Source organism: Leishmania infantum, chromosome 25, assembly GCF_000002875.2.
Source record: "Leishmania infantum JPCM5 genome chromosome 25".
Taxonomy (NCBI): Eukaryota; Euglenozoa; class Kinetoplastea; order Trypanosomatida; family Trypanosomatidae; genus Leishmania; species Leishmania infantum.
The window spans coordinates 371,280-396,865 of record NC_009409.2 but is presented as its reverse complement, the minus strand read 5'-3'; the positions used below and the strand labels follow the sequence as shown (position 1 = coordinate 396,865).

The 25,586-nt window shown below is 60.1% G+C and overlaps 8 protein-coding genes across 8 annotated transcripts; all 8 read right to left on the bottom strand.

Annotated features, from left to right (window-relative positions):
* Positions 1-1,147: 1,147 nt before the first annotated feature.
* Positions 1,148-1,717, bottom strand: LINJ_25_1090 (frataxin-like protein; the record flags this gene model as incomplete). Its single annotated transcript, XM_001466101.1, has 1 exon — positions 1,148-1,717. The coding sequence occupies one exon, from the start codon at positions 1,715-1,717 to the stop codon at positions 1,148-1,150; it is 570 nt and encodes a 189-aa protein (XP_001466138.1).
* Positions 1,718-2,697: 980 nt separating this feature from the next.
* LINJ_25_1080 (conserved hypothetical protein) lies at positions 2,698-5,601 on the bottom strand (the record flags this gene model as incomplete). Its single annotated transcript, XM_001466100.1, has 1 exon — positions 2,698-5,601. The coding sequence occupies one exon, from the start codon at positions 5,599-5,601 to the stop codon at positions 2,698-2,700; it is 2,904 nt and encodes a 967-aa protein (XP_001466137.1).
* A 1,276-nt stretch (positions 5,602-6,877) lies between these two features.
* Positions 6,878-9,391, bottom strand: LINJ_25_1070 (conserved hypothetical protein; the record flags this gene model as incomplete). Its single annotated transcript, XM_001466099.1, has 1 exon — positions 6,878-9,391. The coding sequence occupies one exon, from the start codon at positions 9,389-9,391 to the stop codon at positions 6,878-6,880; it is 2,514 nt and encodes an 837-aa protein (XP_001466136.1).
* Positions 9,392-11,677: 2,286 nt separating this feature from the next.
* Positions 11,678-12,970, bottom strand: LINJ_25_1060 (dehydrogenase-like protein; the record flags this gene model as incomplete). The annotated part of the gene is made up of 1 exon (XM_001466098.1): positions 11,678-12,970. One exon carries the CDS (start codon positions 12,968-12,970, stop codon positions 11,678-11,680), a length of 1,293 nt encoding a protein of 430 aa, XP_001466135.1.
* A 1,499-nt stretch (positions 12,971-14,469) lies between these two features.
* LINJ_25_1050 (putative protein transport protein Sec61 gamma subunit) lies at positions 14,470-14,679 on the bottom strand (the record flags this gene model as incomplete). Its single annotated transcript, XM_001466097.1, has 1 exon — positions 14,470-14,679. One exon carries the CDS (start codon positions 14,677-14,679, stop codon positions 14,470-14,472), a length of 210 nt encoding a protein of 69 aa, XP_001466134.1.
* A 1,190-nt stretch (positions 14,680-15,869) lies between these two features.
* On the bottom strand, positions 15,870-17,165 carry LINJ_25_1040 (conserved hypothetical protein; the record flags this gene model as incomplete). The annotated part of the gene is made up of 1 exon (XM_001466096.2): positions 15,870-17,165. One exon carries the CDS (start codon positions 17,163-17,165, stop codon positions 15,870-15,872), a length of 1,296 nt encoding a protein of 431 aa, XP_001466133.2.
* A 2,453-nt stretch (positions 17,166-19,618) lies between these two features.
* LINJ_25_1030 (conserved hypothetical protein) lies at positions 19,619-21,949 on the bottom strand (the record flags this gene model as incomplete). Its single annotated transcript, XM_001466095.2, has 1 exon — positions 19,619-21,949. The coding sequence occupies one exon, from the start codon at positions 21,947-21,949 to the stop codon at positions 19,619-19,621; it is 2,331 nt and encodes a 776-aa protein (XP_001466132.2).
* Positions 21,950-23,123: 1,174 nt separating this feature from the next.
* LINJ_25_1020 (conserved hypothetical protein) lies at positions 23,124-23,612 on the bottom strand (the record flags this gene model as incomplete). The annotated part of the gene is made up of 1 exon (XM_001466094.1): positions 23,124-23,612. The coding sequence occupies one exon, from the start codon at positions 23,610-23,612 to the stop codon at positions 23,124-23,126; it is 489 nt and encodes a 162-aa protein (XP_001466131.1).
* Positions 23,613-25,586: the final 1,974 nt, after the last annotated feature.

Sequence of the window (25,586 nt, the reverse complement as noted above, 5' to 3'; positions counted from 1 at the left end):
GGGGACAGTCGCCAAGTTGGCGTACGAGGACAGCTCCTTCGCAGGGAAAGGGTAGAGCGGCAAAGGCAGGAGCGAGGTGCGCAGTCGTGAAGGCGGGCCGAGGACTACAACAAGGTAGCAAAATACAGATATACGGACCAAAGTGGCTGGGACGAGGCACCCGCTTAGGAGTGGTGGTTCCAACACATCCAGCCTTCAGCTTGTTTGCTTCCTTGGAGACAGAGAAGGAGAGGGAAGAAAGGGGCGACAAGGAGAAGGCAACAGTGAGCACCGCCCACCACCAAATCACAGGCACCCGCTCTTCCACTCACTCACGCAATCCCACACATATGCGTGACCAACACACACACACACACACATACACACACAGGCACAGAGAGGGAGCGACAGCCGCGCCCTGAGACCACGCAAGACACCATCATCGTCGCACAAGAAAAAAAAACGGCAGTGACACCACCGCCGTCTGAACCTGTAGTGAGATAGGCAGGCAAAGAGATGGCCGACAGCTTGGGTGGTGAGTGGGAAGGAGTTGAGTGCTGGCCTGAGAGGGGAGCGCGTCACATCGCCTCTATCCCCATCTTTTATATCTCTTCGTTTCCCTCGTCTAGCCTGCGCGTACGCACACACGCTTATCGTGACCGGCAGCAGGCAGGACGCCAGCTAACACGCGGCTTTGGCACCATCCGCTTGAGGAGGGGTCAGCGGAGAGAGGAAGCGACGGCACATACCAACGACGGTGACTGCGGCCAAAACACCAACGTACGTGATGTGTACAAGAAGGAAGGGCCGGGGTGCGAGACGGCCGCGGTGGCGGCAGCGATGTGGCTTACGGAGGAGCAGGCCGGAGACCTTGTCAACCAAGTAAAACGTGATAAGCCAACCAAGGCAACCTGGAAGCGAAACACCATGCACAGAGAAGAAGAGCTGCGGAGCTGCTAAAAATGATCAGATTGATGCGGAGAGAGAAAGGGAGGGTGGCTGTGAGGGATGGAGGGGGCTGAGTAGGAGGAGTGTGCAAGGCTGATGTGCGCTGCAGAGCGTATGGTAAGGAAGGAAAGAGGGACGTGTGCTCGCCCGACTTGCACGCCCTGCCTAGTCTCTGCGGCTAATCTGCGGTGCTTCTTTCAGTCCCTTCTTTCGCCCTCCCTCACAGTTTGAAGGCAGTGCCGAGCACCTCCGTCAACTCCTTCTCCAGCTTCTTCACCAAGTCATGCCCGTCATGGTCCGACTTCCACGACACCTTTTCGTGGCCGTCCTGCGTCACGGTGATCATGTCGTAGTGGTGAGGGCCGGAGATAGGAGAGGAGAGCCACAGCTGCACATTCGGAGCTTGCTTGTTGAGGATGAAAGTGCCCCTCTCCGTCGTTTCGAGGGTCAGAACGCCGCCATTACAGCTGACATCCTCCACCGCCGCGCTGTCGAGAGCATCCACCTTCGTCTCAACGAGCTCAAGCAGCTCGTCGGCGGCCGTATTGAACTTGATGTCCGTGAAGCCATCCATGCCAAGCTTGGAGTAGTGGACAACCTGCGCGGTAGTGGTCGCGTCGCTGGCCCCGGTGGTGGCTGCTGCGCGATGCGCAACGGCCATCGCGCTTGCTGTCATGACACTCGTGCTAGCGTTCGCGAACGAGTGCGAAGGGGCGAGTGCGGGGTAGCTGGTGGTCGTCAACGCCATTGCGCGCAGCGGAATGCGCTGATGCAGTCTTGCGCAGTTCATTATGACTGCGTGTGTGTGTGGAAGTGTGTGTGTGTGTACCCACCACGTGGCCGCCCTCTCCCACTGGCTCTGTAGGCACACCGAACAGCGGTGGTCGGAGGTCGATCGGTATTGTAAGCCGGCGCTTTCCTTCGGATCGCAGCCTGTGCTCCTGTGCGCGAGTAGGCAAGGCGGGGTGGGAGTAGGTGCAGCATGCAGATGAACAAAGGTGAAAGAGTAAGACATGTCTATCCAGCAGAGTAGTGTGCGGTTTGGGGTTGAATGAGGAGGGAGGGAGGGAGCGTGGTCCTCCTCATCCTCCGCCCGAAGCAATGCTGACCCCGATGCACGTGCTTCCGCGGAGCGTTCCTCCTTCCACCGCACATCGCAGCAGCCACCTCGCACCCGCACCAGCGGATGCGTACATTTGTGCTCACGTGCGTTGATCTGCAGCCGCGTGCGCCGAATGAGGAGGTCAGAGGACGAGAGGTGTGAGCAGTTCGCCCCGCTTTTCGTTTTGTCTCACGTGCGTCTCTCCCCTCGTGAGTCGCCGCAGTTGCGAGTGTCGCGTTCTGTAGGCGAATGGACTGACGGAGAGAGAAGGGCGGCATGCGAGGTGGACGCGCTGTCTCGCTGTTGAGCTCCTTCTCCCCCCTTAGCCGTTTCTCTTTTTCCGCGTACACAGTGATATCATGACAGTTGTGGTGCACGAGGAAACCGCTCAGCAGACAACAACACCAGGCAAACAAACACAGCGGACAACGGAAAACAAGTGATACCCGCATCAGCGTGCATCTGTTGCTCCTCTATTCCTCTCTCCCCCACACACGTGCGCAGAGGGGATGGAGGGAGGGCAACAGATGAACGATACACCAATGGCCGAGGAAGCGGGTGGTGGTGGTGGTGGGGATGGGGCGATGTGTACCCTTGGACTGTTGCCGTGCATCGCATCACAGCCTGGTATGGCATCCACCGTTTCCAATCTCTGTCCTTGTAGTTGGCTATAGGCAGCTGCGCTCCTTGAGCAGCTCCTGCGCCCAAATACCCTGCGCCACCCGATCGACCTTGGCGTCGGGCTGGCTTTGCACGGGCCGCACGCGCTTAGGCGCCGGCGCCGCGCACCGTGAGCCGCCTTGCACGCCGACGGCTCCCGCGTCATGTCGCGCGTCTCGGGCAGCACCACCGGCGCTTTGCCAACGGCGGCTGGAGCTGCGCGTCGGCACACTGGGAGCGTCCGCGCCGCTGACCGTGCGAGGTCGCATACGCGCTGCGGAGCGGCCAGTATGGGAGGCGCACCCTTCCGCATTTCTCGAAGCAGCACGCGAGTGATCCATCCACCGCTCATACCCGAGCGAGCGCCGCACGGTGGCGGTGGCGCCGGCTGCCTCTGTTGCCGCCACCTTCTCTCTTTGGCGGCGGTTTCCGCTGCTGCTGCTACTATGAGCTCGCTGGCTCTGCTGCTGCCTCTCGCCGTCACGCGCATCGCAGCCAAGCACCTCACGAGCGCGCTCGACGCGACGGGCTGCTGCGGTCGGCGAGTAGCGGTCTGGAATGTGAAGATCACCATCAGCGCCTGTGCGGTGGCGGCCACTGCCTTTGCTCGCAATCGCCTGCAGCACACGCCGCTTTCTGCGATCAAAGGAGGGGCGTACATCACCGTTGCCGTCGTCTGTGTTCGAGGCGGAGGCAGACTCAGTGGCACACGGGTGCGCAGCGCGGCGGCGACAGTCGCGGTCGGAGTCGGTGGTGGCGGACGTGTCTTCGCTGTCGTGCTGGCTGTCCTTCTGCCCTGTAATCTCATCACCATCCTCCCACTTTCGCAGAGGCGATCGGACGGCTTTGTGGCGCGCTTGCCGTGTTGGCTGCACCGTCGAGGCAGGACTAGACGTCTTCGAAGGGGCACCGGGGCGCTGCTTCGCTGTGGGCTGCTGATACTGATGCTCAAGAAGCAGCTGCACCAGCTGATTGACATCCAAAGGCGACATGAGACCGGCTGCTTGGCCCGGCAGCCCCGTCGAGAGTGCGGTTTGCTGCGGTTCACCATCCTGCGCCAGTTCTGCTCGCCGACGCTGCAGCGCGAGTTCCTCCTTCAGCGTCGCAACCTTGGCTCGATGGGCAGCCTTCAGCTGCGCAACGCGGTTCTCGTAGTCCGTTTGCTGATTCGAGGACGTCTGCTCCAGCTCGACGACGCGCCGCTGGGCATCTGCAAGGGCCTCCTGCACCTCCCGGTAGGCGCGGCGCGACACCAGTGCCTCTCCTGACGGTTGGATCAAGCGATTGTTCTCTATGCCGTCTTCAATGCTGAGAGGCAGCTGGCCTGGTGGCGAAAGATCGCGCTCACTCTCGGTGGTACCTCTATCGCGGCCATTTACGACGCCAGCCCAGCCGCCAGCCTCCATCTCTGCCGGTGCTGTCTGAGTGTGTGCACTGGACGGCGACCGTATCGGATGCGGTGACATGACGTTCCACCAGTAATCTTGACTGTAGAACTGCGTGCCCGCGCCCACGTCGCCACCAGCCCCGGTGACGTGTCGGCCGAGCACTGGGGAGGGCGCTTTGGGGACACGTTCCAGCGAGCATGCCCTACCGCTGGGTGCGCCGATCGATACTCGCGTTTCAATCGGTTGGAGCCGCCCCTCCGCGCCGTGCGGCAGCAGCGACGTGTACGGGTCGTGCCGCCCAAGCAAGTGCGGCAGCTCTTCAACGACAGCTTGCTGCAGCACATGCAGCTGATTGCTAAAGCTGGAGCTCAGAAGCTCAACGTACTGCTTCAGCAGCTTCATTTCGTGCTTCACTTGCCGCACGCTGTTGTACAGGTGAAACGCAACACCGTTGTGCAGGGTGTCACTCACCTGCCGCACCCGCTTCAACTCGGACGCGAGGGTGCGGTTGTGTGCGTCCAGCCGATCGTAGAGGCGGTGCATTGTGTTGAGGCGCTGTAGGGCATCGCCGTACTGCTGCTCGAGGGTAGTGACCGCCTCGGAGGCGTACTCGAAGACGGCACCGCGCTGAGCCAAGTGAACATCGCTGCGATGCCTGTGACTTTCTGGAGAGGTCAGCTGCCAGTGGGCAGTGCTGGAGGTGTGCGAGGCTGTGGGTACATCAGCAGCCGGACCGGCTGCTGTTGCGCGGGTTGCAGCCTGCTGGGACGTAGATGAAGAGGCAGAGGCAGTGTCCAGCGGCGCTGGCAGCAGCGGCATCGCTGTCGTGGTGGTGGGCGCCGCCTCCGTGACGTTGGAAGTGCGTTGGTGGTTCACGTAAGGCGAGCGCCGCTGCAGGGGTTGCTGAGGTGGTGCAGGTGGCGATGGTGGCAACAGCTGTGGCACCTTTGTTCGAGTCGAGTAGTGGTAGCCGCTGCTGTCGACGATACCCGTGCGCGGTGCGTGTGAATGAGAAGAGGGGGCGGCGTGGGTCCGCACAGCGTGAGAAAAGGCTGACGAGCTTGCTGCTTCCAGGCTCTGATTGGAGGTAGGCACCAAAGTTGGGGGTGACGCTTCGTGGTATGAGGAAAACGGCACTGCGGGAGGTGTGGTCTGCCCAGCCCCGGTGCCGGCGCTGTTCCCAGGGCTCGACGGACGGGAAGGGAAGAGTACCGCATGCTGCTGCTCACGAAGCCTCAGAGAAGGAGGGGATGCCGCTTGGTTTTGCACGTGTGTCGGCGCGGGCATGAGAGCGTCCGCGCCCTCGTGCTCATCTGGCTCCGAGGCGTAGGAGTGTGCTCGGCCGTGGTGCAGCTCGTGACTCTCCGCCGCGCGTGGCATCGCAGTCGCAGCGTCGGCGGCAGCTGATTGCCGCCCCACCGGGAGGTACAGCTCCGTGGAGGTGCCCTCCGGAGGGTCTGTGGAGGAGGAGCTGGCGGACGATGGGCCTCTGCCGGTGCGACTCGCCGACAACACATGCGGCATAACCTCTTTCCTGTGTGGATTTCTTCACACCCTCTCGCGACACGTACGAGTGTGCGCGTGTATGCGCAGAGGGCGATGCAGGGAAAGTGGAAGGGAGGTGGGCAGTTCTACGCGTGATTCTACGCAAAAGGTGGAGTCTACAACAACAAGAAAGCGCAATGTAGCGGGGAGGAGGATGCCCAAGGATGCACCAGCAGCGATACACATGCACCAGTTGGAAGAGTTAGCACCCGTATGTGCGGCCTGTATGTATGTATGTGCGTGCTGTTTCGAACGCGTAAGTGACCTGCTCTATAGTGGTGCGCTTGCTCTGTTTTGGGCGAGTGCATCACGTTGTACACGCGTCAGCGAGAGAGAGACAGAGAGGGGCGCATTCGGGATGAGAGGGGGGGACGTGGAGGGGGGAAGGAGAGCGTGTGCCTCGAGGCGTGAGACCCCAACCCCGACCCGCTCTCCATGCATTCTTCGAGAAAGTGCATGGTCTCCGTTCCCCTACAGTTGTGCGCCCTCCGCGAATTGCAGGTGCATGTGTGCGTGTATGCGTGTGTGTAAATCTCGTGATGGGGGTGAGCATGAACAGGCAAAAGGAAGCACTGAGACACCAACAAAGAGCAGAAAGGTGGGGCGTGACCGACAGAGAGCGCGGTCGTGCGGGGGTGGGTGGGTGAGAGCACCGATGCAGAGGGCGAAGAGTAAGAAGACACACACACACACACGCACACACAGACACAGACACAGACACAGAGCGAGTGGGCGAGGGACAAGCAAAAACGAGGAGGGCGTGCGGTGGTGTGGTGAGGGTAGCAGCAGCAGCAGCGTGCATATCCAACTTCACGTCGATGAAAAAAGAACAGTAGGGAGGGTAAGGGGGAGGGCAACGAGAGCGGCACAAGTCGATGGCTATTTCGTTTTGAGGGCGACGGATTGGTCGTCATGATGATAGCTGTTTAAGGCGACTGGGAGGGTGGACGGGTGGGTGGCGGTGGTGGAAGAGACGAGAAGCGACACTAATAATACTAAAAAAAAATAGATAAAGCACAAGCAACGCGGCGAACAAGAGGGAGAGGAAGACACAGAAGCACAGCGTAGCAGCTGCAGCAGCCCTAACCGCCATCACAGCCGCGGAGCACAGAGAAGGCGGTGAGGCGTAAGGTGGGGAGGGAGGGAGGGCAGGAGACCTTTGGACACCGATGAAAGATGGAGTGAGCAGAAAGGGATCTTGCGAGCTCACAGTTTATATGCTCGCTCAGCAGACTTCCTCCTGGCCAATCCTCTCCTAAACATCGAGCGTCTCACCACTCATGCAGGACTGCATCTCCTGATTGGGGCCACTGCCACCGCCACCGCCACCGGCTCCTCTGTCCCCCTCAGTCGCGTCTTCCCCCGCGTGCAGGTGTGCGTGACGGACGTTATCAGGCAGAGAGGCTTGAATCGTCGTCAGAGTGTTGCGCAGCACCTCCAGTTCCATGGGCGGCTGGCTGTGATCGAGGGAGAGCGCGCGCCGACACCAGTTCGCCACCATCGGCGGCAGCGAGGGTGGAATACGGTACCCTTGGCTGCTGCTGCTTGGCTTCACCGGCGCTAGCGGCTCTGCTCCTGAGAGACACGACGCGGTGCCCGAGGTGTTGCCGAGCTGATGCGTAGCACCCGCGAACACCCGCTCCTCCACCTCTCGGTCTGTCTTGATGTACGCGTAGGGCACCTGGCCCGTGAGGAGAGCGAGGAAGAGCTGCACAACGACGTAGCTGGCGGGGGCCGTGGCTCGCGCATGCGGGCGCCAACGACTTCCGGCGACCTGGTGTGGCGTCCACCTGCACGGCGGGCTGTAGCGCACAACGAAGTGCTTTGATCGAAGGCGCAGCGCATCTTCGGCGCCGCCGCGATCGCCCTTTCTTCCTCCGCAGACGTACACCTCCGTCTCCCGCTCACTCCGTGTCTGCACCGTATCCGCCTTGTAGGGGAGGCTCCGGTCGACTCGGCCCCCGCCATCCTCCGACGCCTTGACGGAACCGATTTGCAGGTCAGGTTGGCTCGCGACAGGGGCTTCTTCACGACTGCCGCCCTCGGCGAAGGGGGTGACGCTGGCTGCCCAGGCGGCACTTTCGCTATTCACCGACAAGGGCGACGACGTGTCTCGCGCATGCTGGTCGCCGCTGACACCACCCTTTTGCTGCCTTTCCTGTTGGTGCACCGGCTCTTCATCCCCGTTCAGTCCGACCATGCGCACAACAAAGACGTTCGCAGGGTCGACGGTCAACCACGCCGTCTGCACCGCCTCCGACACCTCATGGCTGTCGCTCATGATGTACTGCAGCGCATCGGCGATCTGGGAGCAGATGTCGAGGGCCTCGTGAAGCGTGAAGTGGTGCCGCCCAAGAACAGGGAGGGATGCTGAGGAGAAAGCGGCAGAAGAAGGGGGAGCAAACAGCAAATCGTGAAGCGTGACGTAGGAGGCCTGCGCAGAGTCGGCGGCGGTGGAAAGCAATCTCGCACTCTGCAGCTCAAGGACGTACCCCAGAGCCATGATCGGCTTCCCAGTGACGGCCGACACGGGACACTGCCAGGGGAAGCTCGCCATGGCAGCGCTTGCCGGGCGCTCTTCTCCCGCCTTCTCGTCTACCTCGACGCGCACCGCTGACGCGTTCGAGCTCTCCGCGTCGTCGACGAACCTTTCCGTGTATCCACCGAGGCATGTGACGATATGTGGGTGACACCACGTGGAGCGACACCCCACGTCCAGTACGAATTCTGTCGCGTGCTGCATGGCCACCTCCTGCGTTTCTGCGTCGCTCGTGCCCGCCGCGCCGCAGAGGGCCTTCACGACGACAGGGACGCCGCTGTACCGGTACACGTGCGGTAAAACACGGAAGCGAACGTCCTTCTCACCATCAGCGTGGTGCTTCACTGCCACCGTCGCCGCCGGAGGAGCCGATGCCGATGCGCTTCGTGGTCGGCTGGCCCCCAGTACGAGCTGATCCGTCGGCTTCAGGTCTTGATAGAGGATTCGCCACGGACTCATCTTACGCCGCTGGTGGTAGGCTTGCAGGTCGCGCAGATGATGGCTGACGCTGCCGACCTCTTCAAAGGCGGATTGATCTGCCTCTCTGCCAGAAACACTCATGGGGAGGAGCAGCTCCATCATAACCTGCCCATCCTCGGCGCAGTCCAGCGACTCGGCAACGCCATCCTCACGCTCCAGATCCACGTGCGAGTACATGGACCACGCCGCCCAGAGGCGTCGGTAAGCACCTTGGAAGAACAGTTGGCTTGTGAAGTGATGATACAGCAGCACCGGCCAGCACTGTGCCGGTCCCAGTGGATCGCCGTCGGGACCGTACAGGATCTGCAGTGCCGTGGCGGACTCCGCCGTGCTTGCCACCACGCCACCGTCGTGTGCGCACTGACGCAGCAGCAGGCACAGGGACTGCATCGCGGTCAGCAGCGGCTGCGACGGCGCCGGCCGCGGCATCTTGCGTAGCGTGACGGCAATCAATCGCAGGCGGCGTACAGCCAACGCGCATTGATGCTTGTTGATGCGCGCGTGTGCCTTCGCTGCAGTGGCAGCAGCGAGGACCTGATCGAGATGCATCAGCAGAATCGACGTAGTGTCGACTGTCTCATCGGCAACGGTGGGCTCGTGCGCATGAGATGCAGGACATCGATCGCCGGTGTTCGACGGCGGCGGCGCCACTGATGTCGCGGCGGCCGAGTCCTCTGCGCGCTGCAAAGACGACTTCGACCGCGCCACGAGGCCGGTGAACTGGTTCTCTTCTCCAATGTTCGCATACATGTTTTGGTTGCTTGTGGTAGCGCTGCGCGTGTGCGCAAAATGCGAAGTGAAGCACCTTCCCCGACACGCGGAGTAATAGAGGGTGCAAGAGACGTCGGGAGAAACCGAATGGGCGCCAAGCGGAGCGCATCAAGAGGTAAAGAGAGATGAAAAAGGGGGAGGAGGAAAGGAGAGGAGATGAGGCACACGTGCTAGGGCGTGTAAGCAACCACATAGAGAGAGAGATGCGATCACTGATGAAGGTACGGCAACACTATAAGGAGTCACTGCTGCAAGCAAGGCGTACATACACAAAAGCACGGAAAGGCACTGAGAGGTACAGCGAAAGTGGAAGGAGGAGGGGGGACCACCACGGAAGATTGAGCAGCTCTCGTGTGCATGCAACGTACACACACACATACATACACATACACACAGATTGGTAAAATACAAAACAGTACTACCCGCTGCCCCACCCGTCTTTGTTTCTGTGCGTGCAGCGAGGAGAGGGAGAGGAGCGGGTGCGGGGCTCTAGCTGCTGCCGGATGATAGAATGTCGTGATCACCACTTGAGAGAGGAAGACCGAGTGCACGTGAGCCATTGGGGAGGGGGGCTTTGTTTGCTTGCGCACATGAGAAGATCCTGACGACGGGGGAGGGGCAGCTCAGTGTGGTGGATCAGGGTCCAGCGCCCTCCCCTCCACTCTGTGTACGGAAGCCAGGCAGCCCCCTTATCCCTGTCAATGCAGAACAACTTTAGGTGGTGACAGAGTCAGGCCCGGGACGGCGCTGGGCCCGAGCGACCTGCGACAGTGAACACGTGTACACCATCCATGTGATGGGCAGAGTGTCAGTGTGACTCGCACGCATCTTACCCGAGCCTCTCACTGCCCGCTGGTGTGGGGAGCCCGCTTTTTACACCCCGAGTGGGATGCGCCACCTGGCGACCGGCATGATGGGAGGAGCGACTGTGAAGCCGGGTGGTTGGGTGGAGTTTGAGGCCGAGGCCATGATCGGATGACCGAGTCGGCGCACTGCTGTGCCAGCTTGTGCCTACGGCTGCCTCGCACCACGCGGATGTCGGGGCCTGTGGCAAGGCCGTGCGTATCTGTGTGAAGGGGGGTGACCTTTGGCCTCATGTTGTATGGCAGAGAAATGGGCACGCCGAAACCCCCAAAACAACACAAAAAGCGGAAGGGATAGTGAGAGTCGGCCGTGCATTAAAGAAAGCGGCACGGCATTGCGCTGAAGGTATCGGTGGGCGCACGGGGACCGCGTCGTGGCAGTCCACCAATCACCTGCACGTTGTTGTAGAATTCCGGCGTGCATGTGGAGCGCTGGGCTGACGGGGCTGTGGGAGGTCGCGGTGGCATGGCATGGCCGTCGACAACCGTGCTGTCAAGCTTGGCTGCACGGTGGAGGCTATCCGATGCAGGGACACTGCATCCGGTCGCCGCAGATGCCTTCAACTCTCTCCTCTGCTGCACCGGCGTGGCACTCCCCAGCAGCCACTCCAGCTCTGGACTGTACATGTGCGGAGAAGGGGAAGGACACCCAAGAGATGAGGTGCATCACGCAGACAAGTGAGGCGTCTGCCACCGTCGTTTTCTGTGCTGACTGTCTACAGCTGGAAGTGCGGCGCGATCGCATGGACGCGCCAGAAGGTAACCACATGACGCCGACAATGAAGAGCCAGTGCGCGTGTGCGTGTGTGTGAAGAAAAAAAATGAGACGACGCAAGGAGGTGGTGCGGCCCAAAGAGGACAGTGAAGGGGGATAGGATCGGCATGCGTGCCGCAGTGGTATACTCAAACACAGCCGTGGCGGAGAAGGACAACGATTGGGGGCGCGGACCCCCTCCTCCCCCCTCCCCTCAGCGAGGGATGGATGATATTGTCCAGGCGACCCTCTACTTCTTCATCTCGGTCTGCTGCTCGCGTGACACATGTCGACTTACCGTCTGCAGCGCCTTATAGATATGTGCACGCTGCGCTGCTTAAAGCGTAGGCACCCCGCACTCCCACCTCACCCACCCCCGTTTGAAAACTGCACATGCGAGAGAGCGAGAGTCGAGATTGCCGAGGCGGGAAAGGAGGGGGAGAGACTTCCATCTCAGAAACAGGATGGCGAGGGGCCCCGAGAAACTTGTGTGACCAACAGACACATGCACATACACCAGACTCAATGGAGGTTTGGGGGAGGGGGAGGGGGCAGCATGTCTTTTCAGTAGGCAGCGTACACCCCCTCCTTACACACGCCGCCAACACCACCAACACCCCTTCCGCTCTCTCCGACCTTAAGGAGGTACTAGTAAAAGTCCTCCAGGGTGAATGCTGGGGGCTGCTGCGAGGAAGCTGTTGTCAACGGCTCCGCGATTGATGCGGCTTGCGTCGTGCTGCCTTTGTCGTTGCTGCTACTTTCGGCGGCACTGAGCGAGTCCGCCAGAAAGCCCGGGTCCATCTCGATCTCCGCCGACACCGGCGGCGACGAAGTCGCTACTGCAGCCCCTGCTGCTGCTGGACCATTGCTCACCCTTCCGGTGGCGTTTCGGCCAAGAAAAGCGCCGGACGTGAGCCCGCGAGGCTGAACGCGGACCCCCTCTTCTTTCTCCATGGCGGCGGCCGCCGGGATGTAGTGGATGACGGCCGCCATATCACGGTCACCCATCCCAGATTCGGCGGCGGCGCCCAGCATGCGCAGCGACGCGTCTAGCACAGGGAAGCGCTCCTCCTCAACCTCGCGCCCACCATTGCCGTCGTCGCCCTTCTCGATCTTTGGTAAGGAGGCGTCGAGCAGCGCGAGATCCTCGAGAAGGTTGTCGATGCTGGCGCCAGAGGATGGTGCCAGCTTGTCCGGGTTGCGCACGAGGTCCTGCATCGTTGGCGCGTTGCGGCGCAGCATCGTGCTCGAGCCCCACGAGGCGTCCAAGACTTGGATGAGCTTCTGGTAGTCCTCGATGCCGAGCCGATTCGCAATCGTCATTGCCTCCGCGGCGGCGGCATTGTGCGAGGCCACCAGCGCTTGAGAGAGCAGCTTAGCCGCCGTGCCGCTGCCATTGGCGCCCATGTGATGGATGTTGTCCGCATACATACGAAAGATTGGCGACACCCGCTGCACCTGCTCCGCCGGCCCACCCACCATGAGCACGAGCTGGTTGTTGAAGGCCTGCTTCGGACTACCGCTCATCGGGGCGTCGAGGAAGACGGCACCGCGCCGCTCTGCCTCGTGGGCGCACTCGCGCGACAGCTCCATGTCCACGGTCGTGTGGTCCACGATAATCTGCCCAGGACGGGCGTTGGTGACGAGGGCCTCGCTGTCCTCCAGGAGGACCTTCCGTGAGGCGACCCGGTGTGCCAAGGTCAGCAGGATGACGTCACACCACTTGGTCATGGTGCTGTAGCGGTCGTGGATGCGCATGGCGCAGGTGGCGCCATCGGCGCTCATGTCATCGCACACTTGGCGCGCCTTGCTGAGAGTGCGGCTGTGGATCTGCAAATACATGGCGCTGCGTGCCTTGAAGGCGAGGTTTCGGGTAATGGGAATGCCCATGTTACCCATGCCCACCACACCCACGTTCAGCGAGCGCTTAATGGCTGACATGGATGAGGGTGCTGACGGCAGCGGCAGCGGCAGCGGCGGGGTGGGGGTGGGGTAGAGTAGGGCGGGGTGGAGGGAAGACGGCTCGACGGAAGGATGGCACTCTTCGCAACACTGCAGAGAGGATGCTGCAAGGTGATTGATGCCGTGAAGGTGAAATAGCAGAGTTGTGGCGGAGGCGAATGCCCTCAGTTCTTCCTTTAGCGCGTCGAGAGGTGGGTGCGTGTGCTTGCGGTTCTGGGGAGTACGCCGTTGTTGCGCATTGCACACGCCACGCGGAGATGAGCTGAGAACCGCAGCACAGCAACACAGAGGGGAGAAGAGCAGAGACATGGGAAGATGGAGGGGGTTTGTAAAGGGTGAGGAAGACAGAGTCTACGCGCACACATGTGCGCATGCGTCCAGCGTCTGCGTTGTGGTGATGAGCGTGCCACTGGCATATTCTTCCGCGGCTGCAATGGAAACGGCAGTGGAGAGAAGGGGGGAGGCAGGCGTGGAACTACACGTGCGCCACATACACCCCCTCCCTCCTTACGACCCACACTCACACATGTCTCTCAGAGAGGGAGAAGAAGGGAAGAGATTCGTAGATTCCGGCAGCACACAGAAGAGAACGGCTGCTGCTGCTCCCGTCCGCCTCCCCAATATTGCGTGTCTTCTGTGCTTTTCTTACAGCAACAGTCCACCTTTTCGTCTTGTCATACTTGTATGTGCATGTTCTTAGGAAAAGACACACACCCAACGCCTCAGAGCACCATACGCCACCACATACGCGCACGAAGAACCAGAGCTGTCTGCCCCAGAGAGTGAGGGAGGGGCCAGGAGCGTGGAGGTGGGACGGCTGGCGGACAAAAAAGAGGATACACTGCTGGGAGACACACACGCACACACACATGTATACACAGACGAAGTAGAAGCACCGCTTTCGGTCATCACCTTGACATATACATGTACACACAGCCGTACGCACGCGCACAGCGATGCTGTTACCGCTACTGCTGCTGCCACAAGCCTATCTGCACATGAAAGAAAGCCCAAAGAAACGAGGGTGAGCGAGGCGGGCGGCAGTGACGGTGCGTGCGTGTGCACGAGCATGAGCTCGTGCGTCTCCCTAGAAAGTCTCTGTGCCTGCCTTTTCCATGCATGGCGGCCTCCAGCCCCCCACTACTTGTGCATACTCTCTATTCCTCCGCTGCCTTCTCTTCCTCTTCCTCTTCCTGACTTTGGCACACACGCACGTACACACATACACACCGTGCGGCGAGGTCGCACACTGAAACACTACCGCCGCCGCGTCACTGTGTACGAGCAGAAAAACGCCAAAAAGCGGGGAAAGGGGAGACAACGCCGATTAGTGGGGGCCAAAGGATGTCGCTGGGAGCTCTTCGTGCTGGTCTTCGTAGAATGCGACGAAGCACTCGAGCGACGGCAACAATGACAATTCCCCACCAACGCAGCAGCACCGAACACGTCGATGCACACGTACACACGTGAGTCGCGCCTTACGCACCAAGAATGACGTTGTTGATCGGGATGAACACCAGCTTAACAAAGAAACCGAGGAAGCCCATCATGAAGAAGCCGATCAACGCTGCGATGGCAGCCGTCGTGAACTCGTTGTAGTTCGGTTTCTGGCACTTGCGTACCAGCATGCGGCTGTTCTTGGTGAAGGCCACGATGGGGTGGAACAGAATGTCATCAAGGAAGTCCATCTTTGGCGAAGGGAGAAGGGGCAGAGGCGGGCGGAGTTTGGTGGGCGGCAGGGGGGAGGGGGGGCGGGAGCGGTAGTGACGGCAGATACGGCACTGGCAACGATGGTAGTGGTTGTGTACTGGCGTTTCAGAGTCACGTAGGTAGGGCTGTGGTTTCATGGCCGCGCATGTATTTGCGTCGCCGTCGTGGATGGTGCGGGGGCCACGCGCATGAACAGGTGGCCCAACACAGACACAGACGGAGAGAAGGAGAGGGGACGGAAGGGGTCAGAGAGGAAGAGCAAAAACGTTGGTAAGATGCAAAGGCACACGGAGGTGTCTTTTTCCTGCCATTCATCGATGGGTGGCGGTGATGGCACCCGCCTTCATCCATTTCGCCTACCAGCTGCTGCTGCTGTGGCTGTCTCTGGCCCTCACCGCGCGCGGTTGCTCCTTGACACTCCCTCTCCGCACTCCTTCCTTCCATGACGGCTAACAGTCACAGTGACGGCGACATATATGAGAGGGAGAAACGAGAGGGTGAGAGGCTGGCTGGGTAGATCGGTGAGAGGGCGGGGCGTGATATGTGCTTGCCACACGAGGGCAGCGTTCTGTATTCGTGTTCTCACGTCGTCTCCTTTGCGTGCGAGGAAACACGAGAAGAGAAACCGGATGGTCTCACCGCGCGCCGCGACGCCACGCACACACACACACACAAAAAAAAAGAGCATAAAGAAAGCCAACCAAGGACCAGACAGACAGCCAGTAATACCACTCGTTTCCTGATGTGCCAAGACCTGCGCATGCACATACACAGACACACTTGCACCTACACATACATTTTCAAACAACGACGAAGGACAACGAGGGCCACGCCGCACCGACAGGGCGATGGTGACATTGCCGACGTTTCGATCTCTATGACTCTTTCTATGGAAATTTGGAGGCTCACACAGGCCCCCGCGCGCTGCAGGGAGGGCGAGGGCAGAGAGACAGAGAGAGGGGTGATGGTGGTGGGGGCTGCTGGCGTCCGTGGTTGGAAAGGAAAAGACACCTGCCGCTCCCTCTTGTAATGCGGCATACTTATGCACGAGCAGGACTTCTCTGTGTGGAGCCCTGCACACTCCTCCCCACAGCTCACGTTCTACTTTGACGGCGTTGAGGCAGAGAAAGCGCTGGCGCTGCCGCTACTGCACCTCCACCTATCCGTCTTACGGGGCGGGCATCATGTCACCTGCAAGGAAGCTGTCCTGCGCATCCACTGCCGGATTGTCCTCCTGCTGCAGGAGCGGCTCGATGCGGGCATCGTGGTCGGGCAGGGCAAAGAAGACAATGCTGCAGCGGCTGCTGCCGCCCTTGGCGTTGCGCACGCGGTGGGGTGTTGCCTCGATGAGGCCACCCGTCCACTTCTCCAGGAACAAGCCGGCGTTCACGAGAAGCGCGTCCTCGAGCACCGGGACGGCCATGTAGGAGCCCTTCTCGTCGTCCCACACCTCCAGCCCCCCAAGCGAGTCCTGGGAGAGCAGGGTGATGGTGCTGAGGTCTTTGTGCGTGTCGAGGCGCACCGTCACGTCCTTGTCATCATCGCCGTCCTCGGCGCTCGCCGTCCTCACCAGAGGCTGCATCTTGGCTCCCTTGCGCCGGAGCACTTTCACGCCGTCCGGGTTGTGCGCCGACCGTTGATTTTGGATGTCGACGCCGTTCTTGAGTCGCGCCCCTTCCCCGAGCTGCGGGTAGTACTTGGCTTGCAAGTCGCAGTCGCGCTTCTGGTGGAACGACGTGAAGTACTCAAGCTCGAAGTCCATCGTCGGGTCCGGCCCGCCTTGCGGGATGGAGGGGCGGATACCGAGGCCGCAGCTGATGTGCCGCATCACGTCCATGCTCACCGTGTAGCAGAGGTCGTAGTAGGCCATCATCATGTCCTTGAAGTCGGACATGAAGTTGTCGTTGCGGTCCATGCCCGGGCCGAGGCCGCTGCCGGATGCGGGGATTGAGTTGACGTGGTTCAGCAAGATGTCCCACGGGTTGCGACGGCTAATCATGCTCAGGTACTCGCTCTCCTCCCAACCGGCTTGCTTGTAGTAGTCGCGCCGCAGCACTGCCGGGTCAGCCACGTCGTCGCGGCCAACGGAGAAGCACTCGATAGCGTCATCGATGCCGCTCGCGCCGACGTAGCGGTAGTAGCCGCGGAACCCACTCGGGGACTTTATGCTCTCCAGTTCGTACGGGGAGAGTTGTGTGCAGTTGTAGTTGTGCAGGTTGTTGCGCTTCAGGCTGCCCTGCGCAGCAGCGTCGTGCAGGTGCAGGACATACTGCTCAAAGAAGATGCGGCAATCGCGGTGAAGCTGATCGAGGATGGTCTTCTGAATGAAGGGGTGCTGGATATAGCAGTAGCCGTGGTCTTGTAGGGATTCGAGAAGGGCGTTGCTGGCCGACTCCGTTACGTTGTTCGGGCCGCGGCCGATCTTTACAAGCGTGCCGCGAGCAAGAGTAGTAGCGCGAAGCATGGCTAGCTACACACACACACACACACACACACACACACACTCAGACACGCACGGACAGGGCGGGGGGGGAGGGAAGAGCGTTCGCAACAAAGACAAAAAAGTCCCCGCAGCGCCAGCAGCGACAGACGTAAGTGAACGTGGGTGAGTGTGGGTGTGACACAGGGGCGTGTGCAGCAACGTGATGTGAGGCTCGTGGACGGGAAGGAGAGAGGAAAGCGAAGGGCCGGAAAGACGAACACAGAGGCCTTGGGCCTTCTCTTGCTATCTCTATATGTGTGTGCTTGTGTATGCGTTTATGACGCTATTCCTGCGTGTGGGTGTGCGAAGGGATGCACTACTCTCTATGTGTGTATCTGTAGAGGTGCGCTCGGCACTGTTGGCTGCCCTGACTGTCGCTGGGCTTCTTTTCGTGTGCTTGGCGTTTTCCTCGTGGTGATGGGTGACGGAGCGAGATGTGAACCGACAAGCGCAACAAGTGGGGCGGTAAGAGGAAAAAAAGGGTTTAGGGTGAGGTGAGCCCGAAAGGGCGCGGATAAGGAGCGTGGCAACAGCCACAGCGACTACTGCCGTATGATGGTTCTCCTTAGCGAAGAAAAAGCGGGGGTCGCACTTCACCACGCTGTGTGTGCTTGCACGTTTATTCCTCTCCTCTTTTCTTTGTGTTGCTCTGGCTGCACTGTCGCGTTATGTCGGTGTGCGCTGCGCTGAGAAAACTCTGGGATAGCAAACACCTCCCTCCTCCTTCGTTTTTTGTATGGGTGTCTGCGTTCAATATTTCCAGCGGTGCCAGGAATGTGAAGCTTTCTGGTGCGACTGATGCTGAAGAGAGGCAGGGAGCGAGGGAAGGGTGAGAGGCCTTCCACGTGTAGCTTACCCCCCGTGCTACGTCTTCTGAGAAGAGTGGCGTAGTGCGACTAGTGTTGTAGATAGAGCTGCTGGTGCTGCCAACGGCATGCTCTTTTCGACAAGAGAGAGAGAAATCCATTGGGAGGGGGAGGGCAGTTGTCGACGGTCCGTTGCACACGCGCAAGCAACCAAAAAAATACAGTGTGGTAGCAAGAGAGGAAGGAGGAAGAAAGTGGCGAAATTCATGATAGCGCTCATAAGAGCCTCTTTTTTTTTCCGAGCGTCGCCTCTGGAGGGAGGGGGCGCGGAGCCGTTCAGATGCGCCTCCTCAACACCAGAACGGCGTGCTGCACGAGCAAGCACTCCATTCACGCGTGTATCGCTTGACTGGTCCTTTGCTGCCCCAAGCCCTTTCCACCATGCTGCCGGCACACACGTGGCGCGGGGGATACGGTGAAGAAGACCTGAAGAGAAGAGGCGCAATCAGAACAGCGGCACCGAGAAAAGACGGGCTGGCAGCTCCGTTCCTTCCTCCAGCAATGACACCCTCCTATTGCGTCTCTTTGTGGCGGCCATCAACGCACGCTCTTCTGCCGCTGCCCTCCTTCTCACAGCCCTGAAGCATTAGTGGCCCACCGTTCACAGAACGTCCCTTCAGCTCGCCTTTTACTCCGTCTTTGTTGTCTTTTCCAGGTGAACATGAAAGCACTTGCGGTCGGCCCCCCTCCCCACTCACCCCCTGCACACATCTATACACATCTCCACCGGCACTCCTCCAGTTGCCCCGGTGTGACGCGTAGGGGAGAGAGCGAGTAAAGTGCATCTACAGGCACGTGAACACACACACACACACACACAAGCGGATGGCAGCCACAAGGCCATCATAAAAAAAAACAAGCAAAAAAGGGGTGAGGGGGGGGGGAAGCGAAGTGCGATGCTGCCCATAACGTTTACTGTACATATTGGGAGTTCGTCCCTGCATAAAAAAATATATACATGCATATGTGCTTGTGTATAGGTGTCTAGATAGATACATACATCACACTTCTGGTGGCGCGAGTGTGTGCACAGGCATACAATGCCGAAAAACACAAAAAAAGAGTGGCGGGTACGCAAGGCCGCCGCCTGTTTCAGAACACACACACAGACATATATACGCGTACACCTATACGTACATCTATGTGTGGTGGCTGTGTTATTATTTTTTTTTGATGGCGCCTCTTTTCTCCTGTTCACCCCCCACCATTTCCCCCAACCCCTCAGCTACAGGGTGCGAAGCCTCCTCCTTGAAGTGTGGAGGGAGGGATTAAAAGAGCGATGCGGCTGGTACACCGAGCAAGCGCAGGATGACGGTGGTAAAGGGAGGGCGGGCAGAAAATGACCAAAGGCGGCCGGAGCGCGAGACGCATATATAGAAGCTCGGTGTGCGCACCAGGCAGAAAGGTGAAGGCAAGACTCGGACGTCACGCGTGACGTGTCTTTCCACCGGATCCGTATAATAGGCCATCGGCGCCGCTCCCGCCATCTCATGTTCAACCCCCTCACAAAATCACCTTTGCTACTCGTCGGCGGTCACACCTCAACCTACCGGCGCACCTGCTCGCCTGTTAAGCAGCCCCGTTCGAGACGCTGCTCATCCCCGAAGCCTGTTCGAGAAGCACTTTCTTCCAATTCACGCTGGGACCCTCGTAGAAGCTGCGTTTGTGAATCGGCTTCTGGTCTGCTGCTTCGCATGCTACCTTGAAGGCCTCGTGTGATCTCAAGATGGAGGCGCCGGCTTCGCCGCCCATGTGAACGGCGGAGTCTTCTACGAGCTTTTTGTACCGACGGGAGTAGCGGCGGAACAGGGTGCACTCTCGCTTCTCCTTTGCCTCCAGCAGTGCGCTCGGCTTTCTATAGCTCGTTGTTTTGGGGTTCTCGGCGTCCCAGTACGGGCGCCCAGCAAGGATGTCACGCTCCACCACGTCGCCATTTGCAGCGCTCGACAGCTGGAAGCGAGCGGGCGCAGTGGAGGTGAGTGCGACTGCCTCGTCCCCAGCGCGGCTTGAGGTCACAACTGACGAGGCATATGCTGCGGCTGCGACACTCATTGCAGGAGTGACACAGGTGCCGTCGTGGCCCTGCTCACGCGGTGTTAAGGGCTTCACCTGCAATAGGCAGCGCGATACAGGCAGCAGTGAAGAAGACACGAAGAGGGCCAGCTCTCCATCCACGCCACTCGCCTGCTCCACCAAGGTTCGTTCAGGCTCCTTCGCGTTCTCCAGCTCGCTTTTCTTCGAGGCGTACAGAGAGAGGTAGCCCTGCTGCTGAGACGGCGGTGATCTAACGGGGGGGACAAGATCAGACACCCCGGTGTGGTTCTCACCGCCGCGGAGATGCGACCCGACTTTCGGCATGCTCGACACCCCTCGCTTCACAGCCCCGCAATCTGAGAGCCGCCGCTGCGCCCCTGATACCTCGTGGCTGTCCAGCATGCGTGGCAAAGATGCACTTAACGGGAGACCACCTACACCCTCTGCCACAATCGCCTGTGATGCCGCCGCCCGACACACAGCATCCTCGCGCTCGAGATTGAAATGCACATCTCCAGCTTCGTTATCGCTTCGGCGGGGATCGGCGTGCTCCCCCGCCTCGCGCGCCGTGGTGGGGTCGATGACGTATGCAGCTGAGGGGTTTGCGGAGTCCTGACGATAAGGGATCGGCTCATGTGTGCTCGCGTGGGTGTTTCGGGCAGGGGAGAGGCAGGCGCTGTTGGTACCATAGGAGCTGTGTTGGCTGGCCGAGAGGTTGATGCGGTGAAGCGACGTGTCGGGTGTGTGTGCCGATGTGAGCAGGTGGCAGGAGGGGAGATCCTGAATCAGAGCTGCTGACGGCACGTTGTATGTGAGGGGATTTGTGTCGTCCGCATTGTTTTCAGTGGCACTGTGCAGGGCGGTAGGCGTTTGTGCTTCCTGGGTGCTAGGGATCTGAGCGGAGTCCTCGGCGTGGCACTCAGGCGGCTCTGCGCTCTGTGACGGTTCGTGCTCTTGCGGCACCGTCTCCTCCAATTCCCGTGCAGCGGTGCTCGCAGCGGGCGTCTCCTGCGCTGGCTGCGGTTTCGCGTCGGTGTTCTCGGCGGGGTAGCCCTCCGCCCCGTCATGCTCCGACTGCTCCTGCCCGGGGGGTTGCACAGCCTCCTCCGACTCCTCGGCGTGCTCCCCCGCCTCGCGCGCCGTGGTGGGGTCGATGGCGTATGCAGCTGAGGGATTTGCGGAGTCCTGACGATAAGGGATCGGCTCATGTGTGCTCGCGTGGGTGTTTCGGGCAGGGGAGAGGCAGGCGCTGTTGGTACCATAGGAGCTGTGTTGGCTGGCCGAGAGGTTGATGCGGTGAAGCGACGTGTCGGGTGTGTGTGCCGATGTGAGCAGGTGGCAGGAGGGGAGATCCTGAATCAGAGCTGCTGACGGCACGTTGTATGTGAGGGGATTTGTGTCGTCCGCATTGTTTTCAGTGGCACTGTGCAGGGCGGTAGGCGTTTGTGCTTCCTGGGTGCTAGGGATCTGAGCGGAGTCCTCGGCGTGGCACTCAGGCGGCTCTGCGCTCTGTGACGGTTCGTGCTCTTGCGGCACCGTCTCCTCCAATTCCCGTGCAGCGGTGCTCGCAGCGGGCGTCTCCTGCGCTGGCTGCGGTTTCGCGTCGGTGTTCTCGGCGGGGTAGCCCTCCGCCCCGTCATGCTCCGACTGCTCCTGCCCGGGGGGTTGCACAGCTTCCTGCGGCTCGTCATGAGGCTCGTCGGATTGCGCATCATGAGTACTGACGGATGCAGGTGCTTTTGGCTGCTGGCGGAGAGCCGTGAGGGACTGCTGGAGATGATCGCTGCAACTCTGCAGAGTGGCGAGCTGCTGACGAAGCTCCTCGGCAAGCTCGTCTGAGCTGGGACTACTGTGCAACGAAAACATCGACCTTTTATCTGGTGTCGGTACCACAGAGGCGGTGGCGGGGAGAGGGAGGCTAGCGTGGAGGACAGCAGATGTCGATGACGGCAGAAGGAAAAGATAACGGGAAGCGGCAGTGCTGTTGGCGAGGGTGAGGTGGGTGACCCTATCGGTTACGTGCTTCGAGAGGACGACACGCACACGCACACACACACACACACACACACACGTTGAGACCAGAAGGCAGCGGGAAGGGAGGAGGAAGGGGAGGGGGAGGAGGAGGAAGGCAAGCAGAAAAAGTGGGAGACGACGTCGGCCGTGTCCAGCCCGCAGTGGTGGAGGAATTTGTGTGTATGTGGAGTGGTGGCGGTGATGGTAATGGGCGAATAGCACTCGAGGTTTGTGTGTGTGTGCCCGAGTAGGAGCGAGAGAAACCACATAGCTCCATTAGAATACCAGCATCCGTCACGTCATGGGCGTCCCACGGGCAGTGAGGAAGATGGCCGCAGAGAAGTGAGTGTGTGCACGTGTGTAAGAGGGTAAGGGGGGGGTGAGATGCCGGGCGGAGGGTAGGAGAAGATGAAGACGACATGATGCTCGTCAGGTCGAATCTCCGGTTCATGAGGGAGAAAGGGTATTCAAGAGACACCACGCGTCCAGACACGTGCACCGAGTGGAAGAAGCTTCAGCATACTCGCTATGCCAGGCCCGTGGGCTTATGCGTGTGTGTGTGTGTGTGTGTGTGTGCGATGGAGCGGAGGATCGGTAGCACTAAAAAAGAACCCCACCACCACCACACACGCAACCACGAAGGAAACCCTCTGTTGCCCTCATCGCGCCTTATCAGGCGTCAGCTTCCCTACCGTTGACGGCCGCTGTCGTTGCTGCTCATTCTGTAAGAAGAACACGAATGTAAAGAGAAGGGAGGTATGCACACACACGCCCACACAGGCACACGCCGACAGAGAGATGGGCATGAGCTGCTGCTGCGGCAAGCAAAAAACAAGAAGAGAAAGGCACCGCTTCTCATGCAGCGTCACCCAAAGATAACACGACTCACCGCCGGCTGTGAGAGACTGACCGTTACTCACGAGACACACACACACACACACACACACACACGATGCAGAGACCAACACACACGCAGAGTCCCCCCCCCTCTTCTCCATTCCTGCGATGTGCTTCTTCGACGCGAGTGCTACCACTTGCGCAGCACATAGGTGTTCCAGTACTCTTTCACCATCTGCTTGTAGTTTAGCTTGCCCATCTCCAAGAAGCCCATCTTGTGAAGGTTCAGCCGCGGCTTTGCCTCCGGGAACTTGCGCTTTGCGCCGTCTGCGGCGAGGAAGCGGAACATGGCGAGACTGCGCTCACACGACTGCACTGCCACGGCGATCTGGTCCGGGTCGCGCAGTGCGGCCCCTTCGCGGAACTTCTGCCGTAGAATAATCACAAAGCGCTCGTTCATCTGCGCGTGCTCGTTAAGGTCGCACAGGGCGCTAGGTGGGCAGAGAACAGCGAGCTTGAGCCACTGCCGATAGGAGCGGCACACGCGGTTCGCATGCGGGATACCGGGTAGGTGGGTGCCGGCATCGCGGATCACCACCTCCGAGACGGGGGCGACGAGGGCTTTGCTATGGACAATACTGCCGCCCAGGGTGCAGAGGGGGGCACTAGAGCGCAGCATAACGCACGCCTGTGAGAGATGATGGACTCCGCAAAGAGGGAAGGTGGGACAGAAGGAGGTCAAGGCAGCGTCGACAACCACAACTGCCACATTAAGCGAGCACAAGCTCTTCAAAGACACGCTAGAGATAAAAAAACCTCGCGGTGGCGCCGGAGCAACAAAAGGGGAAGGGGGGGGCGGTGTGTACACGCCAACGAGCCGGCGACCGCTTTCTACCGTTTGTCCCAGACCAGCCACACACCCAGAAAAGAGGCGCAGTACTGCTGCTGCTGATGGTGCTGTTGTCCCTTATGGCGACGCGCGACTACGTCTTAGTGGGTGTAGGGATCCTTAAAAAAGAAAACAAAGCAAGGTATCTGTGAGAACAACAAGAGAGAACCGCGTAGGTGGTGGCGGCGATGGCGGCCGCACGACTGGGTGGACAGAGAAGAGGTGAAGGGATGGAAAGAAGCTGATGTGTATTGCTGGCGCTCCTGGCTGGCTGCATGCACTTCTCAGCATTCCGCTACGCCTGCGGGCCGAATGGATCCGCTAAGCAGATGTGAGGTGAGTGGGGGCAGACCGCGCCCTCCCGTATAGGCATGCCTATCCATGTTGATGCATCAGCACCGCATTGCGATTGGGTGCCTCTGTGTGCATGCGCCACGCGTCGGCGGCGGTCCTCCCAGCGTTGGAGTAGGCAAGGAGGCGAGAGAGGAAACAATCTGGCTGGGCGCGTGCGCGTTCCCCGACGTCAGCTGCAGAGCCGATTGCTGTCAGGCCCGTAAAAGATCGCGGTGCGTGGGGTTGGGCGGGTGGGTGTAGCGAGACATGGCCCCATACCAGGCTCGAATTTCAAGCAATGCCTCTTCTTCCATAGCTGCGCTTGCAGCCGCCCATTCCGCGGCCAGCGATGAAGGGAAAAGGAATACTGAGGGGCGCTTATCGCCGCCCAGACCGCGTTGCGGCAATCGCGTGGGCGGCCTCCGCCGACTCGGCTTTGTGTTTGAGCCGCCGTGGTTCTCAAGGGGTCCATCCTGCGTCTCCGTCCTGGCCGTCTCCGCTGAGCTTCGACCGTGTGTACCCCACCCACCACACCGTAGCCTCCGGCGGTTTCTCAGCCACCTGTGCTGTGACCCTCTCCTGCGCTCTTGATCCACTTGACACTGCCACCCATGAATTTAACTCCCGGTGTGGAGCACCCGGCCTTTGCACCGAGGTACCGCGGCAGGCCGGCGTTCAGAAACAGGAGGCTGCTGTTGCCGCTAGCGTTGCCCTCCATTGCGGTCCCCGCGGTTCCGTTTTGACGGCTGTCTTCGCGACGGGCTTCTGTGGTGGCAAGCGTTGTGCAACTCCTTCCATGCTCGTCTCGATCTCGGCCATTTCTTGCCTAATGACCGACTTGTCTGCTGCCGCGATCTGCTAAACGTCTGCTCCCATAGACGAGGGCGAGCTCTCCCCTCCCCAAGCATGCATGGTGTGCTCCTTTTGCGGAAGAGCTGTGATGTGTGACGCATGAACGTCTCTCCCTGTGGTCCGTGGCCGCCGGTCACGGTCGGCACTGCCTCCTCGTGCAGTTGGGAAGCGCAACTGATCAAGCTCCCCCTTGTCAGTAAAAAGCGCACGCACTCGCGTAATGCTTCACTGTTGGGCAAACTCTGTGAATGGGGATGGAAAATGTGGCGATGGTGGCGGTAGGAGAGGGGGAGGGAGAGACTTCCAGTCTCCTTCAGTGGCGCACGCACAGCTCAATACATCGCTTCCGGTCCGGGCATCGCCGCCCTCCTTCGTGTGTACGTCATCATTCGTGCTCTGCTTTGTCTGATCCTCGCTCAAAACCCGCTTGCAGGCCTAGCAACACCCTCTCCCCTCGCACGGCTGCGCTTTGGGGGCAAGCACGCACACGCGTCCACTCACACTCTCACACGCACCGGTGAGACCTTAGCTGCCAGAGACTTCACTAACCACCTCAAAAAGCAGAATGGAACGAATAGA